The 21366-nt window shown below is 39.7% G+C and overlaps 1 protein-coding gene across 2 annotated transcripts in view; it reads left to right on the top strand.

Annotated features, from left to right (window-relative positions):
• Positions 1–21366, top strand: part of UNC79 (unc-79 subunit of NALCN channel complex) — a 269126-nt gene that overhangs the window by 170024 nt on the left and 77736 nt on the right. Inside the window, exons 27-32 of one of the 2 annotated variants that reach the window (XM_081548126.1) lie at positions 1018–1083; positions 10899–11185; positions 14925–15107; positions 15697–15859; positions 18353–18502; positions 19085–20302. In XM_081548126.1, coding sequence (XP_081404252.1) covers positions 1018–1083; positions 10899–11185; positions 14925–15107; positions 15697–15859; positions 18353–18502; positions 19085–20302 — 2067 coding nt within the window. The remainder of the gene's footprint in view (positions 1–1017; positions 1084–10898; positions 11186–14924; positions 15108–15696; positions 15860–18352; positions 18503–19084; positions 20303–21366) is intronic. The other variant, XM_081548125.1, reaches the window with a different exon arrangement.

Here is a 21366-nt window from a genome sequence, read left to right as displayed (position 1 = left end):
CAAAAAACCAATAATAATGGTGTTTTCAAAAAAAGAAAAAATCAGGCTGAGGAGAAGTTGAATTTCTGCCCAACTTCACCAGATAATTTATAAAGACAAACACCATTGCCATCTAAAAAAAAAGAAAGACCGTATATTATTGTTTTCCAAAGGTCTTTCTTTATATAGCACTTTTAAAGAAGACACAAAATTATCAGATAACTAGATGAACTGTAACGATTAGCAATGGCTCACAAATGACAAATAATTAAAAATCGTAACTGTCATCTTATTAGTGAATGAGTACATTAAATATAGTGCTAACTTGTAACATTTATGAATTGATTTAGTTTTTAAATAACTGTCGTGAACAATTTATTTATAGTACCATAAAACATATTTTTTTATCCTGTCAGAAGCTGAAATGTTTGCTTTTTCATTGGCATTTCTTAGAAGACAGCTTTATGTGACATAACCATTTTTAATCATAAATATGATTTTATTTTGTTTATTGCATTTTCTCTATTTTATGACAAGCTATGGAAATGTGGTATTTTGAACTTTGGAAGAGTCATTGAAAGCCCTTTAGGCAATCAACAACTCAGCTTTTCAGGGAGCAAAGATAATAAGAGATGGCCATTTAAGAATAACCTCTAGCAGTATCAGGACCAGGTGAAACTGCATCAGATTCTAGAAAACAGTACTAAAATTAAATAAATTACAATTTCTATATGAATTTCCCAGTTCTTTTATTTAACTAATCAGTTTGGGACCTAAAGTTTATTTATTGATATTTCTTGTTCATTGATTCATATGACAATTTTGAAGGATAAGAATTGAAATCACATTGAAGGATGTTCTTTAGATTCAAAGAAAACCACAAAACTTTTGGTACATAAACCTCTTGTCTGTGATGTTAATTACAATTAAGAAAGCAAAACTTGCTCCTGCTATCCGATGCAGTTAGCGCTGAGTATGTTTTCTAGGCTCAAGTTGTTTTTAATGCTTATTTAAATAGAGTTGTTGTTGATTTTTAAGCTGTGAGGTTGACCAGGCATGAGCAGTCTGCTCCAGCTCTCGGTGGGACACCCGAACAGACGCCAGGTGGGTACTTCTGACGTCGAAGGGACGTGTGCAAGTGTGTGTCACAGGTGGACAAGGTAAAGAGTGAGGTGGCTCTAACTGGACCGGAGTGACGTGATTATGATTGGAAACCTCGAAGGGTTTCACCCCAGATGCTCAAGTGTTTTGGTCCCTGACATGGCAATTCTTTCGATTTTCAAATTGGCAGATGACTTTTAATCCTGTTAATTTACGGTCTGGTAAGAAGCATCCTGTTACCCAAGTGTGCACTTTTTCCCCCGAGAGCCAGTATGAATAGAACGATGCATAGCACTTATATTTGTATGTGTTTTTACACATAGAAATATTACTTTCATGTATATCTGCTCTAGGAAAAACATTTCATTTACATTTTAAAAAGTTATACATTTAAGCCATCATTCACTCATCCCCTTAGCCATTTCTGATTCTTTGCAACTCTCACATGCATTTCTGTCTCTCAGAGAAAGGAGGATTTCCATTCTTTAGAGGATCATATTCAGCTTGGAAGAGTGTAACTATCCTTTGATATTTTGATAGATTAGTTTATCATGAAGTATCTTTGGGGTTGAAGGGATGCTGGCAAAGCTACTACAGACCGAGTGTTATCTACACACTTGATGCTATGCTTTTTGGGAAAATTGTGGAGATTCTGAGTACCTGCCTATTTGTCCAAAACAAACCTGGTTAACTACCACCTATGTATCATGCTATACAATGTCTGGTTTTTCATCTAAGAATGGTTTTAAAATAAACTTTTCAGAATGGTACCGATACCCTCAGAAGGAAAATTTCAAGTAAGGAGACGTTCAAGAATGTGTTCTAAGGGACTTCCCTGGTGATCTAGTGGTTAAGAAACCACCTGCCAATGAAGGGGACATGGGTTTGATCTCTGGTCTGGGAAGATCCCACGTGTGGCGGGGTAGCTCAGCCTGTGTGCCGCAACTCCTGAAGCCCGTGCATTCTAGAGCCGGGGCTAATGCAGCATGAGGAGCCACCACAACGAGAAGCCTGCACGTCACAATGAAGAGTAGCCCCCGCTCGCTGCAACTAGAGAAAGCCCATGCATACAGCCAAAAAAAATAAAATAAATAAATAAATTTATTAAAAAGATAATCTGCTAGAAAGAGAACCAGTAAGGGGTGGGAGAGGAGGAGAAGAGAGAAAACCCTTAATATTAGGAATGCAAATGGCAGATGTTCGTCCAAGTGTATTTTCTCTTTTAAAACTGATGAGATAAAAGGGACAGCAGACACATCGCAGAGTCCCTCTACTTTGTTTTTTGCTTTGTTTTGGGCTGTGCTGGGTCTTCATTGCAGCGGATGGGCTGTTCATTGTGGAGCACGGGCTTTAGAGCGCACAGGCTCTTTAGCGGAGGCGCTCCGTCTAAATTGCCCCACAACGTGTGGGATCTTATTTCCCTGACCATGGATCGAACCCTCATCCCCTGCATTGGAAGGCAAATTCTTAACCACTGGACCACCAGGGAAGTCTCCCTCTCTGTACTTTGTTTTGAGCATCACTCAGGCCTCAACTGTGCTGAGTTGGTTTTTTTTTAAAGAATAAAAATAAGAATTTCTGACCCTGTGTGTCATTAAAAATATGAAAATCATCCATTTTCTCTTCAGTTAAGTCTTTTTGAGATCCGTTCTTTGGCAATTTCATAAATTATCTTTATCTCACCATATCTTTTCGTCTTAAGGCTTAGTTGAAAAGTTAGTCTTTATTATTACCTATTTAAACAATCCTATCATAGGAATCCTCTCACATGTCTTTGGAAAAACATATACATATGTATCTTGAAGTTAAAAAAAGCTTTTGGCATCTAATTGTCTCACCAAAAGTGATCAGATGGAAAAAGGGCGGATAACAGCATTGTTTAAATTAAATAAAAAGCTGAAGCTTCTGGAGAGGTAATTATATGACACCACCATAAGCAAAACTTGCTTAGATTTGGAAACAGATGGCTCAGCTTATAAGGCATTTTCAAACTAGTTTTTCATTTTTGCATTATTATTTACTGAACACTGAGTGTTTTACCTTGGAAGCAAAGACGCGCCAGGATAATCATAAGATTGTACAGGGTGGTTTAAGATAGTAATTAAATAGAAACCAAAGACCTTGCTGTTTAAGGAACATACTTTTGTTTGGAACAAGTAATGAGCTCCTCTGTGCAAGACCTCTTATTGATTAGGCCTGAAATAAGGCAGATGTCCTTTAATTATGCAGCAAGACTTAATTTTAGTTGATGTTTAGGTCAAAACTTTTGGCACTGGATATACAGTTTATGACTCTCTGCTCTTAGCCTTTATATATTGCCCACAGCCAATTTTGCAACAGAAACATGCTTGTAGAGAGGGGCAGCTCTGCAAGGCTACCAACGAGTTGCGTTACTCTGTGACTTTTTTTTTGAGTTAATAATCTGTTTTTTTTTTTTATTTTATTTTTAATTGGAGGATAATTGCTTTACAAATTAGTGTTGGTTTCTGCCATACAATAACATGAGTCAGTTATAAGTATATATATATTTATCTCAAAGACCTCTGTGCATATAAGTAAAATTCATAGACTGTCATAGCTGAAACATTAGAGATATGTTAATAGTCTCATTTTCCAGAAGAGGAAACTGAGGCTTCCAGAAAGGAACAAGTTTCACAAGCTTGTTGATGACAGATCTGGATTTCAAGCCCACATGTCTTGATCTGTCTTGCAAGACATGTATGGCAGTGGTAGCAGGAAGGAGCTCAGCACCTTCATTTAATCCTAACTGATGAAATACACAATTTCACCTGCTAATCTGAAGTTGATATAATTATAAATTATATATAAGCTGTTTTTTCACTGATGCTGTGAGAACCAGGAATTCTTTGCTTTTGGTGATTCAGAACACCTTTGGAATAGTAATTGAATATAATGCAGCAGTTACCGTAGGTTATAATTGGACAATACTGAAATGGTACCAACCCCATGGGAAACTTAATTATGTCTCATTCTCACCCCCTGGAATGAGTAATTAAATAATAGTAGGTATATAATGTTAATAATAAAAACAGCAAGAACATTTATATATGTAGAGTACCTCTTTATAAAGAGTATTTTTAATGCAAATTATCTAATTTCAACTTCACAGCAATTCTGCACATATATAAAGTATTTTTTCCGGTATATATACAGACAGGAAAACTGAGGTCATGAAGGGCTAAGTAACTCTGCTTGCCTAATTTGCTCAAGGTCCCATGTAACTAATTAGTTAGAGACTTGAGTCCAGGAGACTTGATCTGATTTTCTTTCCACTACAGCTACCTCTCAATGAGTTCGTCTAAGGGTATTCCTGTCCTAGGGGACGCGAGGACACCAGTCTTGTCAGGGAGCTGACCTGGGCATCCAGGCCCGCTACAGTGTGACGTAAGCCCACGGGTGTCCAGACCAAAGGATTTTCCTGAATAAGATTCACAAATTGGTCTGAAGAGCCAGTCTAATCCCTAAAGGGACATGGATACTTTCAATTCTACTCCAACCTAAAGAGGAATCTTAAGATCTATTGGTCTGAATTTATATCAGCAAGAGAATGTACGTATCATAGGTAAAACTCTCTTGTATTCCTGCCTCCCTCTTAGTGTTCAGCCTAGAATTCCAACTAACTTCTCTTGAAGCTCTTTCTTTTTTTCGAGAGTTGGTTAACAGTTCATGTTTTCACTAACTTGCAAAATTGGGATCTTCCCGACCCAGGGATCAAACCCGGGTCTCTTGCAGTAGAATTTAATTGTTTATATAGGAATGCCCTTGTCTGAAATGATAATTTTGGAAATGAGAGTTTCTATTGAACAAAGAATTATTGGGCACCTGCTGTACTAGGAAGAATGTAAAGATACATCAGAAATTTTTATACTCTCAACTGCTTATAGTCAAGTAAGGGAGATAAAGTATGAACATAAGTGAACTCTCATATCCAGTGAAAGTGATAGTAGTACAGGTTCATTCATGACAACTGCAGTGGGAGGAGAGCTGGACGCAACAGAGAAGGTCTTGTGGACAGGTGACTTCTCAGCCAGGCTGAGATAGGTGGGTAGAAGGTAAGTCATGGTGATAGATGTGGGATAAGAAGAGGGAGAGGCAGGGGTGGGAAGCATATGAGGCTTTGCAGTTAGCATCTGGTCCCATCTTTCCAGCCCTTCTGTGGCTCTGTGCATACACAACAGAACTGCTGTGAACGAAGCCTCAAGTTGAATTAATGAGCTAGGGAGATCAGTGAGGTAGTGTAGTTAGAACTACCAACATAATGCAGACTCATTTATAGTGCTCGATTGTTGGTTTCCCTGGACCAAATGCAGAGTAATCTCATGGAAACCTCCTTCCACTACCTAATTGTCACTTGTTGGCTTGTCACTTGTTGGAGGGGTCAGTGAATTGACTTACACAGAGGAATGTTCTCTATTTCCCTACTTACTTCCTTGCTGTTTGGGGACTTCATCCATTTTTCTGCCACATAGAAAAGATCTGAAATATTTACTTAAATTCAGGGCACTTAAACATTTACAAGTAATGAACATCTAGCATATGTCAATCACTGCCCCCTATTCTGTGAGAGGTGTAAAATTTGGATAAGACATAGCACTTGCCTTCAAGGAGTCTTTATTCTTCCCCACTTTCTTGTTTTTAGAGATTTATAGAATTTAGGGATCACAGTTGCTGAGAGGAGGGTGGACATATTAATAAGAAGGGCTCCTGGGGGCCACATTCATGGGATAAAATTGGGGGTGGGGTGGAGAGCCACCTTGCAAGGTGAATAGAGCACCATGAGAGAAGGCACCGAGGTACAAAAGGCTGCTCCACTCTGGGATCCAGAAGCACCCAGTGTTTATGTAATGATGCTGAGCATCTGGGATGGAGCACTAGGAGATGTCTGGAAAAGCAGATCCTGATCCTGCCTGGTTTCAGATCTTCTGAGTAAATAAAGTTGTATTTTACTGTGGCATTTCAATCAGTTGTGCCACTCTGTAGACAGATCATGATGGACCCAGTCCACGTTAAAGTTAGGCTAGGAATAGTTCTGCCCCCACGACAATAAAGATGTTTACATTTTTCTTTGCAAAAATGAGAAAATCAAATCTCTTAGCATGTTCAATCTCTATAGTTAAAACAGAGACAAGAATTTCATAAACTAGAATTCAAAAGTAAATATGTTCATTGTCACACTTTAGAGAAAATATTATAGGCATTTAGTTTTAAAATTGAAATTTTATATCCTTTGTAGATAACTAAACCAGTAATATTGTCTTTATCAATAAAGGAAATTTCAGCTTTCCTAACCTCGTTTTTCTTAGGGGTTTGATTAAGGTAACTTTTCTTAATGAGGAGTGGTGCCCATCACATTCTTACAGTCCTTTAAAAGAAAGACAATATACAAAGTACAGACTTTCAAAGCCCTCACTTGGAGGAGTGAATTATTGAAATTAAAAGAGATTTTTTTTCACTTTATAAGAAAGGTTCCATTAACCTGTTCTTTTTTCAATGCACTTAATGGGTTGTTAAAGATCACTCATTACTCAGGGAAAGCAAAAAGCCACAACCTTAAAGCTAAGCACTGCAGATCAGTGAAGATCAATCTAAAATGAAGATAGGGCCTCTGTGAAATGATGCTTAGTCACTGGGAAAATATGATTTGATTTGAAACGTTAAGGTGACACACTTTGAAAATGAATGTCTACTTGCAGTGGGGTGAAGAGATTTGAAATATTTAAAGTTGAAGTCTGATGGTTTATTTTCTAGACTTGAGGTGATAGAAGGAAATGGCAAGCCCATGTCCTAGCTGAGCCTTGTCTGGAGCTCCCTTTCTTCTGTTTGAGTTCCCTGGACTCTCAGGGCTAGACAACAAAGGTGCATCCCCTTCTTGAATGCTCCTCAGTTCTATTTTTAACTTTGGGGCTTTGGAGTCTAGCCAGTCTGGACTTGGAGGTGGCCGAGCAGAATGGAGTGATAGCGTATTCTCCTAAACCTTGCCTCTCGGGAGCTAAGATAAATTGAGGAATGAAGCTACAGCATCATAACAGCCATCACTTGCTGCTACAATGGCGTTGAACCCTGCAGGGAACCTAGATTCTCACACTTGTCAGGTTTTTGGCCCAAACTTGCCCAAAGCAATAACCTCCTTTTAGTTGTAAAGTAATAATAAGTAATAATACTCTGAAGAAAAAAAAAATCAAGATTAAATATTTTTCAATGCTGAAAAGATAGTTCTCTAAACTTTTCAAATGAGGATTTGGTTTGATCTTCTATTTCAAACATTTAATTATAATATACATCAGTGCTTTATATTTATGACCTCCCATGAACTAGGATGTTCCACATGAATTGATTTTTTTTTTTCTGGTGGCTCATGCCTGCCTAATAAATAATAATAATATTAACAGCTTACTATTCCTGCATGTGAAACAGCATCATAAACAAATCTTTAGGTTTTATTTGAATAATTTTTGATAAAAACGCCTCTAAAGTACACTGCACATATTTATTCCTTCATGAACAGACTATGAGACAGAAAATGTTGTTAATGTCCAAGGGTTATAGTGAAGTTTGTTAGGTGATTTCCCCTGTATTAGATGTTCTTAGACTTAGTTGATTCTGTGACCTTCCCACTCATTGTCAAGATCCCATCTTAGGGTATCATTTTTGAGCAGATCAACATTCTTCTGATCATCTGGGGAAAACTAGACAACCAAGCACGTAAACTGTACTATGTGCAGTTTCAAACTAGTAAGTTTGAAATTTGACATTACCTTAAGTCAAGTGGGCCTTAGAAAGCATCACTACGAACAAAGCTAGTGGAGGTGATGGAATTCCAGTTGAGCTATTTCAAATCCTCAAAGGTGATGCTGTGAAAGTGCTGCACTCGATATGCCAGCAAATTTGGAAAACTCAGCAGTGGCCACAGGACTGGAAAAGGTCAGTTTTCGTTCCAATCCCAAAGAAAGGCAATGCCAAAGAATGCTCAAACTACCGCACAATTGCACTCATCTCACATGCTAGCAAAGTAATGCTCAAAATTCTCCAAGCCAGGCTTCAGCAATACGTGAACCGTGAACTTCCAGATGTTCAAGCTGGTTTTAGAAAAGGCAGAGGAACCAGAGATCAAATTGCCAATATCCGCTGGATCATCGAAAAAGCAACAGAGTTCCAGAAAAACATCTATTTCTGCTTTATTGACTATGCCAAAGCCTTTGACTGTGTGGATCACAATAAACTGTGGAAAATTCTGAAAGAGATGGGAATACCAGACCATCTGACCTGTCTCTTGAGAAACCTGTATGCAGGTCAGGAAGCAACAGTTAGAACTGGACATGGAACAACAGACTGGTTCCAAACAGGAAAAGGAGTATGTCAAGACTGTATATTGTCACCCTGTTTATTTAACTTATATGCAGAGTACATCATGAGAAACGCTGGGCTGGAAGAAACACAAGCTGGAATCAAGATTGCCGGGAGAAATATCAATAACCTCAGATATGCGGATGACACCACCCTTATGGCAGAAAGTGAAGAAGAACTAAAGAGCCTCTTGGTGAAGGTGAAGGAGGAGGGTGAAAAAGTTGGCTTAAAGCTCAACGTTCAGAAAACTAAGATCATGGCATCTGGTCCCATCACTTCATGGGAAATAGATGGGGAAACAGTGGAAACAGTGTCAGACTTTACGTTTTTGGGCTCCAGAATCACTGCTGTTGGTGACTGCAGCCATGAAATTAAAAGACGCTTACTCCTTGGAAGGAAGGTTATGGCCAACCTAGATAGCATGTTTAAAAGCAGAGACATTACTTTGCCAACAAAAGTCTGTCTAGTCAAGGCTATGGTTTTTCCAGTGGTCATGTATGGATGTGAGAGTTGGACGGTAAAGAAAGCTGAGCGCCGCAGAATTGATGCTTTTGAACTGTGTTGTTGGAGAAGACTCTTGAGAGTCCCTTGGACTGCAAGGAGATCCAATCAATCCATCCTGAAAGAGATCAATCCTGGGTGTTCATTGGAAGGTTTGATGTTGAAGCTGAAGCTCCAATACTTTGGGCACCTCATGCGAAGGGTTGACTCATTGGAAAAGACCCTAATGCTGGGTAAGATTGTGGGCGGGAGGAGAAGGGGACGACAGAGGATGAGATGGTTGGATGGCATCACCGACTCGATGAACATGGGTTTGGGTAGACTCCGGGAGTTGGTGATGGACAGAGAGGCCTGGCGTGCTGCAAGTCATGGGGTCGCAGAGAGTCGGACACGACTGAGCGACTGAACTGAACTGAACTCATATCACTACTTCAGAGAAGGTGTTTAGGCTCCAGATAACTAACTTCTGTGGTCCCCAGAAAACATTCTTTCTATCTTGTTTCTCTTGGCTGATCCTGGAAGACAGATTTTTGACAGATTAGTTGAGGAATTAAAGAATATGACTGACTACCTGTCTCTTTGTTGTTCCTGTATGCTGTAATTTAAATGGATAGAATCAAAAAGTTTGCTGTATAATGATTTGTAACCAAAGCTTGTCATCATTTAGAATGTTTTCTCTCAGAATGAGAGATGAGAATGATGTGTGCTGGTCTAAACCACCAGGCAAAAGCTTTGTTTCCAATTCAGAAATTCTCATGTCAAAGGAAGGAGAAGAATGCAGAGAGTATTTTGAATAAGGCCCCGAACATAAATATAGAAAAGCAAATCTCATTTTTCCTTCCCTCAAAGTCCTAAACTAAAAGGCAGAAAACAAGGGGAGACAGGGTATAATTTCTGACTTTGAGAAATAACTGAGAAAGTCCATGTCAGGGATCTGTTCAGATGTGATTATTTGTTAGGTTAAGAGTAAGTTAGGGGCTAAGGTATTTTTTCTTTGCATGTGAACTTTCAGCTCACCTCCATGTGACGTTTTTCTGTTTTTAAAAGTTCATGCTTCTTTCTTTCTGTCTGTGCCCTCCCACCCCTTGTATGTTTCTCATTACATACAGCAGGGCTTATAATTTGCTATTTCTAATTTTGAATGTATAATTCAAAGAGTACACACTGCTATTATCTCAGGATTTGGAGAAGGAAACTTTTTTTGCCTCAGCTGATTTTTGAACATAACTGAATTGAGATAATAATTTAAACAAAGTAACCCAATGGATGTTTTAGTTGCTCAGCAGATTTGATAAATATTATTTTGTGGTTATTCTTACCTATTTATTTTACAAAGCTGGAAGGAAAATGTCTCTTTATTAAGCTAAAACTTTGCCAAGGTATTTAAAAGTTCTCTAAATGCAAATTTTATTTTATTTTATTTTTTTCTAAATGCAAATTTTGTGTAGGTATTTGTCTTGCTGTTTGAACGTAACTTTGCTTTCTGGTGCCATGTTTTTATTTGCGTTCCCTTATTCTTCCCAGGTGGCGCTAGTGGTAAAGAACCTGCCTGCCAAAGCAGGAGATGTTAAGAGACCTGGGGTTCGATCCCTGGGTGGGGAAGATCCCCTCGAGGAGGGCATGGCAACCCACTCCAGTATTCTTGCCTGGAGAATCCCATGGACAGAGGAGCCTGGTGGGCTACAGTCCATGGGATCACACAGAGTCCAACATGACTGAAGCAACTTAGCACACACGCATTCTTCCTGAATTGGTTGTTGATACAACAACATAACTTCCATCCTGGGAGCAGTGCTTTGCTTAGTAGGCCATATTATGTCTGAATTTGTCTAGAACAGACCTTTAAATATTTAGAGGCAGCAGATAAAATGGTGCTTTATCGATAAGTGAAATTTGACTGTAAACTTACTTGTGGGGGAGCCACCCACTGATGGCCTTTCTTGTGCTGACAGGACAACAGTCCCCTGAGAATGACAACACCATCAAGGACCTGCTCCCTGAAGATGCTGGAATCGACCACCAGACAGTGCACCAGCTGATTACAGTGCTCATGAAGTTCATGGCCAAGGATGAGAGCAGCGCTGAGTCAGACATCAGCAGCGCCAAGGCCTTCAACACGGTCAAGCGGCACCTGTATGTCCTACTCGGCTATGACCAGCAGGAAGGTTGCTTCATGATCGCACCTCAAAAAATGCGCCTGTCAACTTGCTTTAATGCATTTATTGCAGGAATTGCCCAGGTAAGTGGAAGCTTTCACAAGTCATGCCATCAGGCTTTTGGTACAAACAAGTCATTAAATTCCATTTAGTCAACATTGGTTGCATGTAAAGTTTAGCACAAGTACTTTATTGTATTAGTCATTCAGTTGTGTCTGACTCTTTTGTGACCCTGTGGGCTATAGCCCTGCCAGTCTCCTCTGCCCATGGTAGCTATTCCCTTCTCCAGGGGATCTTCCCAACACAGGGGTTGAGCCTGTGTCTCCTGCATTGCAGATGGATTCTTTACCTTCTGAGCCACCAGGGAAGCCCAGGGATGTATAGAAGACATCAGCAGCCTGATAACATAAAGGGAGTTGGGGATTTGCAGGGGATGGGGAAGTATACATAAAACTTAGCATTTAAGAATTAAAAAAAAATTATTTATTTATTCTTGGCTGCGCTGGATCTTCGTTGTTGTATGCAGGATTTCCCTAGCTGTGGTGAGCCAGGGCTGCTATTTGTTGCAGTGCACGGGTTTCTCACTTTGGTGGCCTCTCCTGTTGTGGGCACAGGCTCTAGAGTGTGGGCTCAGTAGTTGTGGCACACGGGCTTAGCCACTCCGTGACATGTGAGATCTTCCTGAGCCAGGGATCGAACCTGTGTCCCCTGAATTAGCAGACAGATTCTTAACCACTAGACCACCAGGGAAATTCAAAACTTAGCATTTCAGTCATTTTCAAATGTACTATTCAGTTGCAGTAAGTATATTCACATTCTTATGTAACCATCACCATGTTCATCTCTAAAACTTTTTCATCATCCTAAACTGAAACTCTATCCATTAAACAGTAAAGGAGTGTGTAATTTTTGTTTGTAGGTTTTTTTGTTAATCCTTTCCCTTTTTTGGCTTCAAGTAGAGATTTGAGTTAAATCATTCGACTTACTTCATGTCATATTATCATCATTGGCATTTTCCATGTTTCTTTGCTACTCTTAACTGCTGTGTTATACACCATGGTGTATATTTCTCATGATTTAACTATCCATTCCCTCAGTAATGGACACTCATATTGCTCCCAACTCCTCACCCTGTCACAAAGATCAGCAGAAACCATTCTGTACAGTCCAGTGTTACTTGCTCAGTCGTGTCTGACTCTTTGCAACCCCATGGACTGTAGCCCACCAAGCTCCTCTGTCTATGGAATTCTCCAGGCAAGAATACTGGAGTGGGTTTTCATTCCCTTCTCCAGGGTATCTTCCCAACCCAGGAATTGAACCGGGGTCTCCTGCATTGCAGGCATATTCTTTACTGTCTGAGCCATCAGGGAAACCCCAACCATTCTGTACATGCAGCCTTATTCAGCAATGTGAGAATTCTTTTGGGATATGGATCCAGGAGCAGAATTAATAGACCATCAGATATACATGGACTTCCCAGGTGGCTCAGAAGGTAAAGAATCTGTCTGGAATGTAGGAGACCAAGGCTCAATCCCTTGGTTAGGAAGATGCCCTCGAGAAGGGAATGGCTACCCACTCCAGTAGTCTTGCCTGGCGAATCCCATGGACAGAGGGGTCTGGAGGGCTCTAGTCCGTGGGGTCACAAAAAGTCAGAAATTACTGAGTGCCTTTCACACTTTAGGTGTGTATTTATATATGCCTAATTTGACTAGTGCTAAAAATCTAACTTTTCAAAATGGCTGCCCTAATCTGCAAAGGGTGTAGAACTTGGGGCTAGAGAGAAATGGATATGAATTTCAGCTCTGCCACTGTTATTAAAACTGTTATGCCCTTAAGCATCCTTGCTTCTTTGCTCATTGGCAATAGATTTTGGGGGGGGAAGATTAGAGACAACATATTGAAAATCACTTGCATCAGTGTCTGTTGCATAGAAGGAACTCATGATCTAGCTGTTACCATCTAGCTCAAACAGATCATTAATATAGTGAACACAGAGAAGCAATGTGGGAGCAATACGCATGTCTCCTGCTGGTGCTGATAACTAGATGAATCATCACTAACACTCACCTGTCTATGATAGAGACAGAAGATACCACTTCAGACAGCAAACTTCACTACCCTTTCTTCCTCACTTCTCTCTTTCTATAGTCACATTATGTATATTTATTTTCAAACTATAAGCAAAAAATTAAAATGTAAATCTCCAGGAAACCCATGACAAAATAAGTTACTAACATTTTGGTATATGTTGATGGCTCCAGATTTACATACATTCCTATATACATGCATATATACATAGGTGTGTACATGTATAGTTAGCTTTCACTTTTACCATCTGTGTGACAACTAGGATAAAAATCTAGACTGCCCTCCCCTAGCACATTCTGTAGCTCATGTTTCAAGGTCATTAGTAGTAGTCATGTTAGTTGCTCAGTCGTGTCTGACTCTTTGTGACCCCATGGACTGTAGCCTGTTGGGTTCCTTTGTCCATGAAATTCTCCAGGTAAGAATACTAGAGAGGTTAGCCATTCCCTTCTCCAGGGGAACTTCCCAACCCAGGGATTGAGCCCAGGTCTCCTGCATTGCAGGCAGATTCTTTACCATTTGAGCTACAGAGAAGCTCTAATAAAAGCTATGTGCTTTTTCCTGCTTCTGAATACATGTTGCTGAATTGCTCTTGTCCTCAAATATGTGTATATGTGCACATATTTTTTATAATAATGTGATCATTTATACATATTGATATATATATATGTGCCTGAATGTGTGCATGAATATGCATACATGTGTATATACATACATGTGTCTGGAGTTCCCTGGTGGCTCAGCTGGTAAAGAATCTGCCTACAGTGCAGGAGATCGATCTGGGTTTGATCCCTGGGTCAAAAAGACCCCCTGGAGAAGGAAATTGCAACCCACTCCAGTATACTTGCCTGGGAAATTCCATGTCTCTTTTAAGCCTAAAATTTGTTATGAAGCTCTTATCATGTAAATAAATTTGTACAGTATTCCATTTAATGTCTATAGAGTATTCTGTTGTTATATAAACAATCTTTTGTTTTACTAATTCCATATTGTTGAATATGGAGGTAATTTGCAGTTTGGAGTTGCTATAATGCTGGTTATCTTTATGCATACATCTGGAAATGCCTGTCTGATTTATTTCCTTAGGATATGTTTAATTGCTATTTAGAGGCTATGTGCTTTTTCCTGCTTCTGAATACATGTTGCTGAATAGCTCTCCTGAAACGTTTGAGAAATACTCTTGCCAGTGGTGTCTGAGAATGCCTGTTTCCCCACATAATTACCAACCCTACATGCTTTCATTGATTCTAGGTAATAGTTTAGTACGACTTCCCAGGTAGCCTAGTGGTAAAGAACCCACCTGTGTGCTGGGTTGGGAAGATTCCCTGCAGGAGAGCACGGCAACCTGCTCCAGGATTCTTTCCTGGAAAATCCCATGGATGGAGGAGCCTGGCTGGCTACAGTTCATGGGGTCTCAAAGAGTCGGACACGACTGAAGCAACTTAGCATGCACACAATAGTTTAATAGGACATTTTCAAAGAGGAAATTTATTTTCAACATATAATTAAGTAGATAAATAATTAGACAATTAAGTAGATAAAATGAAGTTACAAGTTTTTAAATTTCTTGTGAGGTTGAACTTTTGTCCCTTTATGGATACTGGCCATTATTAATAATATTTTGTGGGATATCTGTTAAATATTTTGCTCATGTTTTGATGGTTCAAAGTTTTCCTTTTGGCTTATAAATATTCTTTATAGTTTTCCTTCAGTTGTTAAATTTTTTTCCTGTTTCAGGTTATGGACTATAACATTAATTTGGGAAAACACCTTCTTCCCTTGGTGGTTCAGGTGCTCAAATACTGCTCTTGTCCTCAACTCCGGCATTATTTCCAACAGCCACCTCGTTGTTCCCTCTGGTCCCTAAAGCCTCACATCCGGCAGATGTGGTTGAAGGCCTTGCTTGTCATTCTTTACAAGGTGAGTTGCTGTAGTCAATCTTTTTTTGGGTGGAACAATTCTTTTAGAGAGAACATTTAAGAGATCTAAGTTCAAAATTTTGTACGATAGTAATTTGACCTTTAGAGGAAGATGCACGATGTACAATTAGTATTCAGAAGTGGAGAACTTCTGAAATGAAAATAGAAATGTAGACCATGCCAGTATATACTCTAAAATGTTTAAAGCCAAATACGATGAACATGGATCCATAATCTCTGTTTATGCTCAGAACCTCATATTTTATCTATGTAGTAATTATCACGTCATAAAACAAAAAACTATTTAAAATTGTACTCCTACATAATGTTTATGCCAGCTCATTTTCTTGAAATGAATTAAAACTTACAAACTGGCATGCATTGCCATTCATAATTTGGTGCAAGAGGGTGGGAATACAATCCCTTGTTCAAATAAGACCATGCTAAGAATTGATGTCTCTGCTTTTCTATATACATATATATTTATTATACACAGAAGAGACTGAGAAAAATAGCTAGCAAGATCAAGTGGAAAAACTTACCCTTGAAAATAACCGTTTATATTTTTCTCCCTCCATTTCATTGAGCAGTATCCATACCGAGACTGTGATATCAGCAAGGTCCTTCTGCATCTGATTCACATAACAGTCAATACACTCAATGCACAGTATCATAGCTGCAAGCCCCATGCCACGGCAGGACCTTTGTACAGTGACAACAGTAACATAAGCAGATACAGCGAAAAAGAAAAAGGTACTTTACATATCTCAATTCTATCCCAAACTCAGCTTGCATACGTAATACATTTCTGGACAATGTTTACCTTAGACCGTAGAGGAGCACCCCCAGGTACCATTCTGGAGTAAAAAAATAAATAAATAACCTACTGCTTCATTAATTCTCCAAATTTCCCATGAATGTTGCTGCTTTCCATTTTTTAAAATGAGCACTCAAGAGAAATAATCGATATGCTTCTAATCCCCTTTCATGAGAAATCATGTTTTGCAAAAAAAAGAAAAATTATCTGCTGTCTGGTTAAGGAGACTTTGTAAGCCTTTTCCTTCGTGTTGGAAACATCTTGCTTTGGGCCGTGAAATGACTCTTGGTTGGTACTCAGTGGTGCCATGATCCTATCCAACTCTGGTTTGCTTCTGACCTTGTGATCAGGTTTGAATGGAGTCTAAATGTGCTGAAGTGGTCTTTCCTACGCTCCTTATTCAATAAGAATTAATTTAAGGCAACTGAAATCAAATATTTTGCATAGGTTTAAGTTATTTCTAGTATCAACAATTTTTTGTATTGATAGCTTTTCTACAAAGGAGGCAGCAGAATGAAACTTTAGCTAAAGTAAACTTCCAGCCTGGATATTTTCAGGTGAGAACTGCAGAGCCAAACATGTGTGTTTCTAGTGTCTGTTGCAGGGTGACTAGACTCATGAAAGATGACATCATCTCATCCACTCCTGGGAGAAAGCCCCTTGACTCTTAGCAGTGTTAATAGATTCCTTTTTGGTAGAACTGCTCTGAAGATGTCTGAATAGGATGGATTGGAGCCAGTGTTCTATTGTTCATTTATTACCCAGAAAGTTCAAGACTCTAGGTTGGCCAGAGATGGGACTGAGAGAAAGTTCTTTAAGTTCTGACACCATTCAGATCCTCCCTGAAGAATATCTTGTCTACCATCTTAGGTCCTAGTTTCTGGGAAATTGGACAGAGTCAGTTAAACTATGGATGTCACCAGTGTGGGCTCAGTACTCAGACCAATTCCAGATGAACATTTCTGGGTGAGAGGAGCCATGCTGAAGTCTTCCTGTCACTCTCATTCAATTCATTTTGAGAATTATCATTGATACAAAGTTATGTAAGGGAAGTTGCATAACTCTTGCTCCAAAAAAGCTGTGTTTTTCAAAGGAGAGTATTTTTAAAAACGAAATAAATAAAACAGAACATTGTATTGGCAGGCTTCCTCATCATTGCTGGGAGTTTTGTATCCATTTTGATCATTAGTGCTTATTTTTTTCATTTGACCAAAAAGATTATTTTGATTACTTTGTCTAGCATCTGCTGGTCAAATTTCATTTACTTATAGAATCTTGTGTTTTAAGACAGAATCGGTCCTTAAAAGTTAACTCTAAGCTTGTACTCCCCTTATACTCAGAGAATCTTAAATAATCATAATCACACCTGAACCTCATTTTGTCATACAGATAGATATAAATATAGGCCAAACACCATGATTTCAATGATGTTCAACTTGACTAGTAGGTTAATTCCATTCACTGTGGTGTTAATGTGTTTTCATAGCCTCTTCTTTTGCTGTTTTGTACATGGCTTTGGCCTTTTCAAAGGATGAAAGAAGAAAATTTATTAAGGGAATTTCGTGGGTTACAATATAACAACCTTTTCCTCATTAATGTGTTTTGGGGTTTCTCTTTGATTTAAAAGTGGCCAGATGGGGGTAGAAAAGGACACAGAAACCAGCTTGCTAGGACTCTAAGTTACCAGTTTGTTTACGGAGCCTCAGGACCATAACACTCAAAGATTCTTTCTGGGATTCATAAAAGCTGCCCATGGCAAACTAGGCAAGAGTCTTACTTTAGTGGGGAGATGTTATTTTCTGTTTTCTTTTTCCTTTGTTTACCCTTTCAGTCCATAATCATTTGTGAAGCTTTTGAGATGACCAGTGGCTTTTCTAAGCTTTTTCCGTGTGTCATGTGTTTCATTATCAAGTGTAGAGTACAGTATTTTGCATTCACAAAGTATAAGGTGCATGTACTGTTAGGCTGTGTCTATGCCAGTTCTCAGATCTCAGGAAGGCATATATTTGTGGAAGGGGCAAGATCTACTCATCTTGTTTAATTTTCTTTTGCCAAATTAGCCTGAAAATTCACCCAAAGCAGGCACATTTCAGGAGTGTCCCAGATTCCTGACATGTATTGGTTATCTGGTTGTTAAGTGCATTGAAAAAGTTCCCCATGAAGGCTCTATTGGAATACTGAGATTCCTCTTTTGAAAAATGCTGCCCTTTGTGACATGGAAATTGAGGGGCAAACTTATAACAGTTTGTTCTGCTCAACTTATGAATAATTTGACACCTGAATGAAGTGCCCAGGTGGGCTAGACTTGGGCTGGTGTAGGAACCACCCCAGACTGTGTTCCATGATGCTTTCGTTGAAATGCTTGTGTAGACACAGCCTAAGAGAGAATAACCTCTTAAGTGTAATTTTGACTTTCTCTCCCCAATTAGAAGAAGATAGTGTTTTTGATGAATCTGATATTCATGATACACCTACTGGACCCTGCAATAAAGAGTCTCAAACTTTTTTTGCAAGATTGAAAAGGATAGGCGGCAGCAAAATGGTGAAATATCAGCCGGTTGAGATGAATGTTCAGAGAAGTATGAATTTTTTCCTCTTAGTAATTTTATGCAGAAATGTTGTACTCTACCATTTGTTTGGGGTGAAATCTTAATTTTATTATGTTACTACACATTTTAATACTGTTGATTTTATATATATGTATGCATAACCAGTATATATATATACACATTTATATATATACGTGAATTGACAGATACATCATTAACGTCATGATTGTCTTAGAGGGCCATTGCTTGATTTGATTTGTTGCGAAATGTTTGCTTCCCTTCCACACAATTTGAATACAGTTTTCTAGATCGACCTCAGCCAAAAGTGATCCCCTCTCCAGCACACAAATGAATAGAGCTGAGGGATTATCCTGAAGCCTGATTTTGGAAATGAGATCTTAAACTGCCATTTGGGGGTTCTTTCATTCCAGAGTTTTCTGGTTTTTGAAATTAGAATGAACCTGATGAAAGCTTGGCAAGAAAGTCAGTTTTCCCTTTTGGTGGAGCTGGGGTTGTGATTATCATTGATGTCAGTTGTATGCCCAAGTACGAGGGAAAAAGAAAGTTGAAATCTCCAAGTAAAATAGTACTAGCTTTTTCTGTTTTAATCAGGTGAAATAGAACTGGCTGAATATAGAGACACGAGTGCATTACAAGACAACATTCTACACTGTGTGAGAGAAGAAAGCATTCAGAAAAAAAAGCTGCGCTCTTTAAAACAAAAATCTCTTGATATAGGAAATGCAGACTCCCTCTTATTTACGCTAGATGAGCACCGTAGGAAGTCCTGCATAGACCGCTGTGACATAGACAAGCCTTCTGCCCAAGCTGCTTATTTTATGCAAAGACAGCATGACCACGGACGATCTAGACAGAATTCTGCTACAAGGCCCGACAATGCCGACATCCCCGAGAACCTAGCTGTGGAAGGTTTTCAAGAATCTCGGAGGCCAGTGATACCAGAAGTTAGGTTAAACTGCATGGAGGCATTTGAGGTGAAAGTTGATTCCCCAATAAAGCCTGCCCCCAAAGAGGATTTAGATCTTATTGACTTGTCCTCAGATTCAACATCTGGGCCTGAGAAACACTCTATGCTCTCAATGTCGGATAGTGACTCTCTTGTGTTTGAACCTCTTCCCCCTCTGCGAATAGTAGAGAGTGATGAAGAGGAGACCATGGACCAAGGGAACGAGGGTGCCTCTGGTCAGAACGCTGCCTCTTCTGCCTCTGTCCCCAGACACCCCTCTGTCCTCAGCCTCAGCACAATGCCCCTCGTTCAAGTAAGCGTGGAGGATTGTTCCAAAGACTTTTCCTCTAAAGACTCAGGAAATAACCAGTCCGCGGGTGACAAGGACGCCTCTCTCATAGCTCTGGAAGACCCCACAGGCTCTGAAGAGTTAGCCAAGTCCGAGGAGCTGCAAGAGTTTTCCTGCGGCAGCCCGCTCACACTGAAGCAAAAACGAGACCTCCTTCAGAAGTCGTTTGCCTTCCCTGAGACGTCACTGGACGATAACACTGAGCCCAGCACTGAGGAGGAGAAGCCCGGTGGGCTGATGCCAAGTTCAGGGGCAAAAACTGTCCTCCTCAAGGTCCCTGAAGATTTGGAGAACCCAATGGAGTGTGAGAAGCCCGACGCCATCGCTGAATCAGACACAGAACAGAACCCCGAGAGGAAGGCGGAGGAGGAGGGAGCTGAGGAGTCGGAATTTAAGATTCAGATTGTCCCCCGGCAGAGGAAGCAGAGGAAGATTGCGGTCAGTGCCATCCAGAGAGAGTACCTTGACATTTCCTTCAACATTCTAGACAAACTGGATGATCAGAAGGATCCAGGTGAGCGCCCCCTTCTTTCTCCCAGGCTTATGTTCAAGTTTGTGCCTCTTACTTGTGAGGGTCTTGGCACTGAATATGCATCAGACTCTCAGCCTTAAAATGTCAGGGGATGATGTTATCATTGCTTCATTATCACTCTGAACCCTTCCTGCTTACTGCAGCGTGTTGGATTCAGTTGTGGTTCTGTTGGCTCCATAAATGTTTTGATATTGGTTGTTCCTCAACTCTACAGTCAATTCTTGATCACCCTTGGCAACAAGAGGCAATGATAAATTAATATCAAGACATTCCAAATATCATTTTTGTTTTCCTCAAACAACAAGTCATTAATTGAACTCTTTTTGCTTTCTTTTTTTTCCTTGCTATATACTTCAGTGAATTATGATACAGACCAAAGGAGGAACAAACAGGAAGGCCTAAAATAAAGCAAAGAGTACTTGGAATGATTGAGAATTGATTGTATAATCATTTAGGGTCTATAGCCAATTACATATTCTAACCAAATGTCAGCAGCCTCGCAGACATGATGTGCTCTTGGGAACCAAAATGAGCCCAGTTACAACCTAGACTCTAATCCATGGTCACCAGTTGATGGTGAAGCTGCCAGAGAACAAGAACTTCCTGCCTCAAAGTGCCACGACTTGTGTTTCTTTGGAGGCACGGATTCTGAGAGGGATTAACTTGAAAAGGTGACAAGCTGATAGTCCACCTCATCCTAAAACACACTCCTCTGCTCTGTTATCATAATACTGATCAGAATGTTTCTTAGTTTCTCAGCTCATATCTTTAAAAAAAATAGAATGGGAATCTTCAGAAAAAATAGGAATTGGCCTGGGATGATTATTTTAGTAGACTCATAGACTGAAAGACACAGGGCACTGGCAAAAATCTTGGGGACCTCTAATATCACCCCTCATTTCCTACAAGAGGACACAGACACTGAGGAGGTGATGTGCCCTGCTCCGGGTCATACATCACTTCTCCTTCTACTCCACAGTAAAAGCAGCTCCCAAGAGAATAGGCTCGGCCTTTTTATTTGCTCTGGGCATTCCCTGAGGCTTCCA

The sequence above is a fragment of the Giraffa tippelskirchi genome, chromosome 12 (genome assembly GCF_054371585.1).
Source record: "Giraffa tippelskirchi isolate mGirTip1 chromosome 12, T2T-mGirTip1v1.2.pri, whole genome shotgun sequence".
Lineage (NCBI taxonomy): Eukaryota > Metazoa > Chordata > Mammalia > Artiodactyla > Giraffidae > Giraffa > Giraffa tippelskirchi.
The sequence above is the reverse complement of the archived record's forward strand: the minus strand, read 5'-3'. Positions and strand labels throughout refer to the sequence as shown.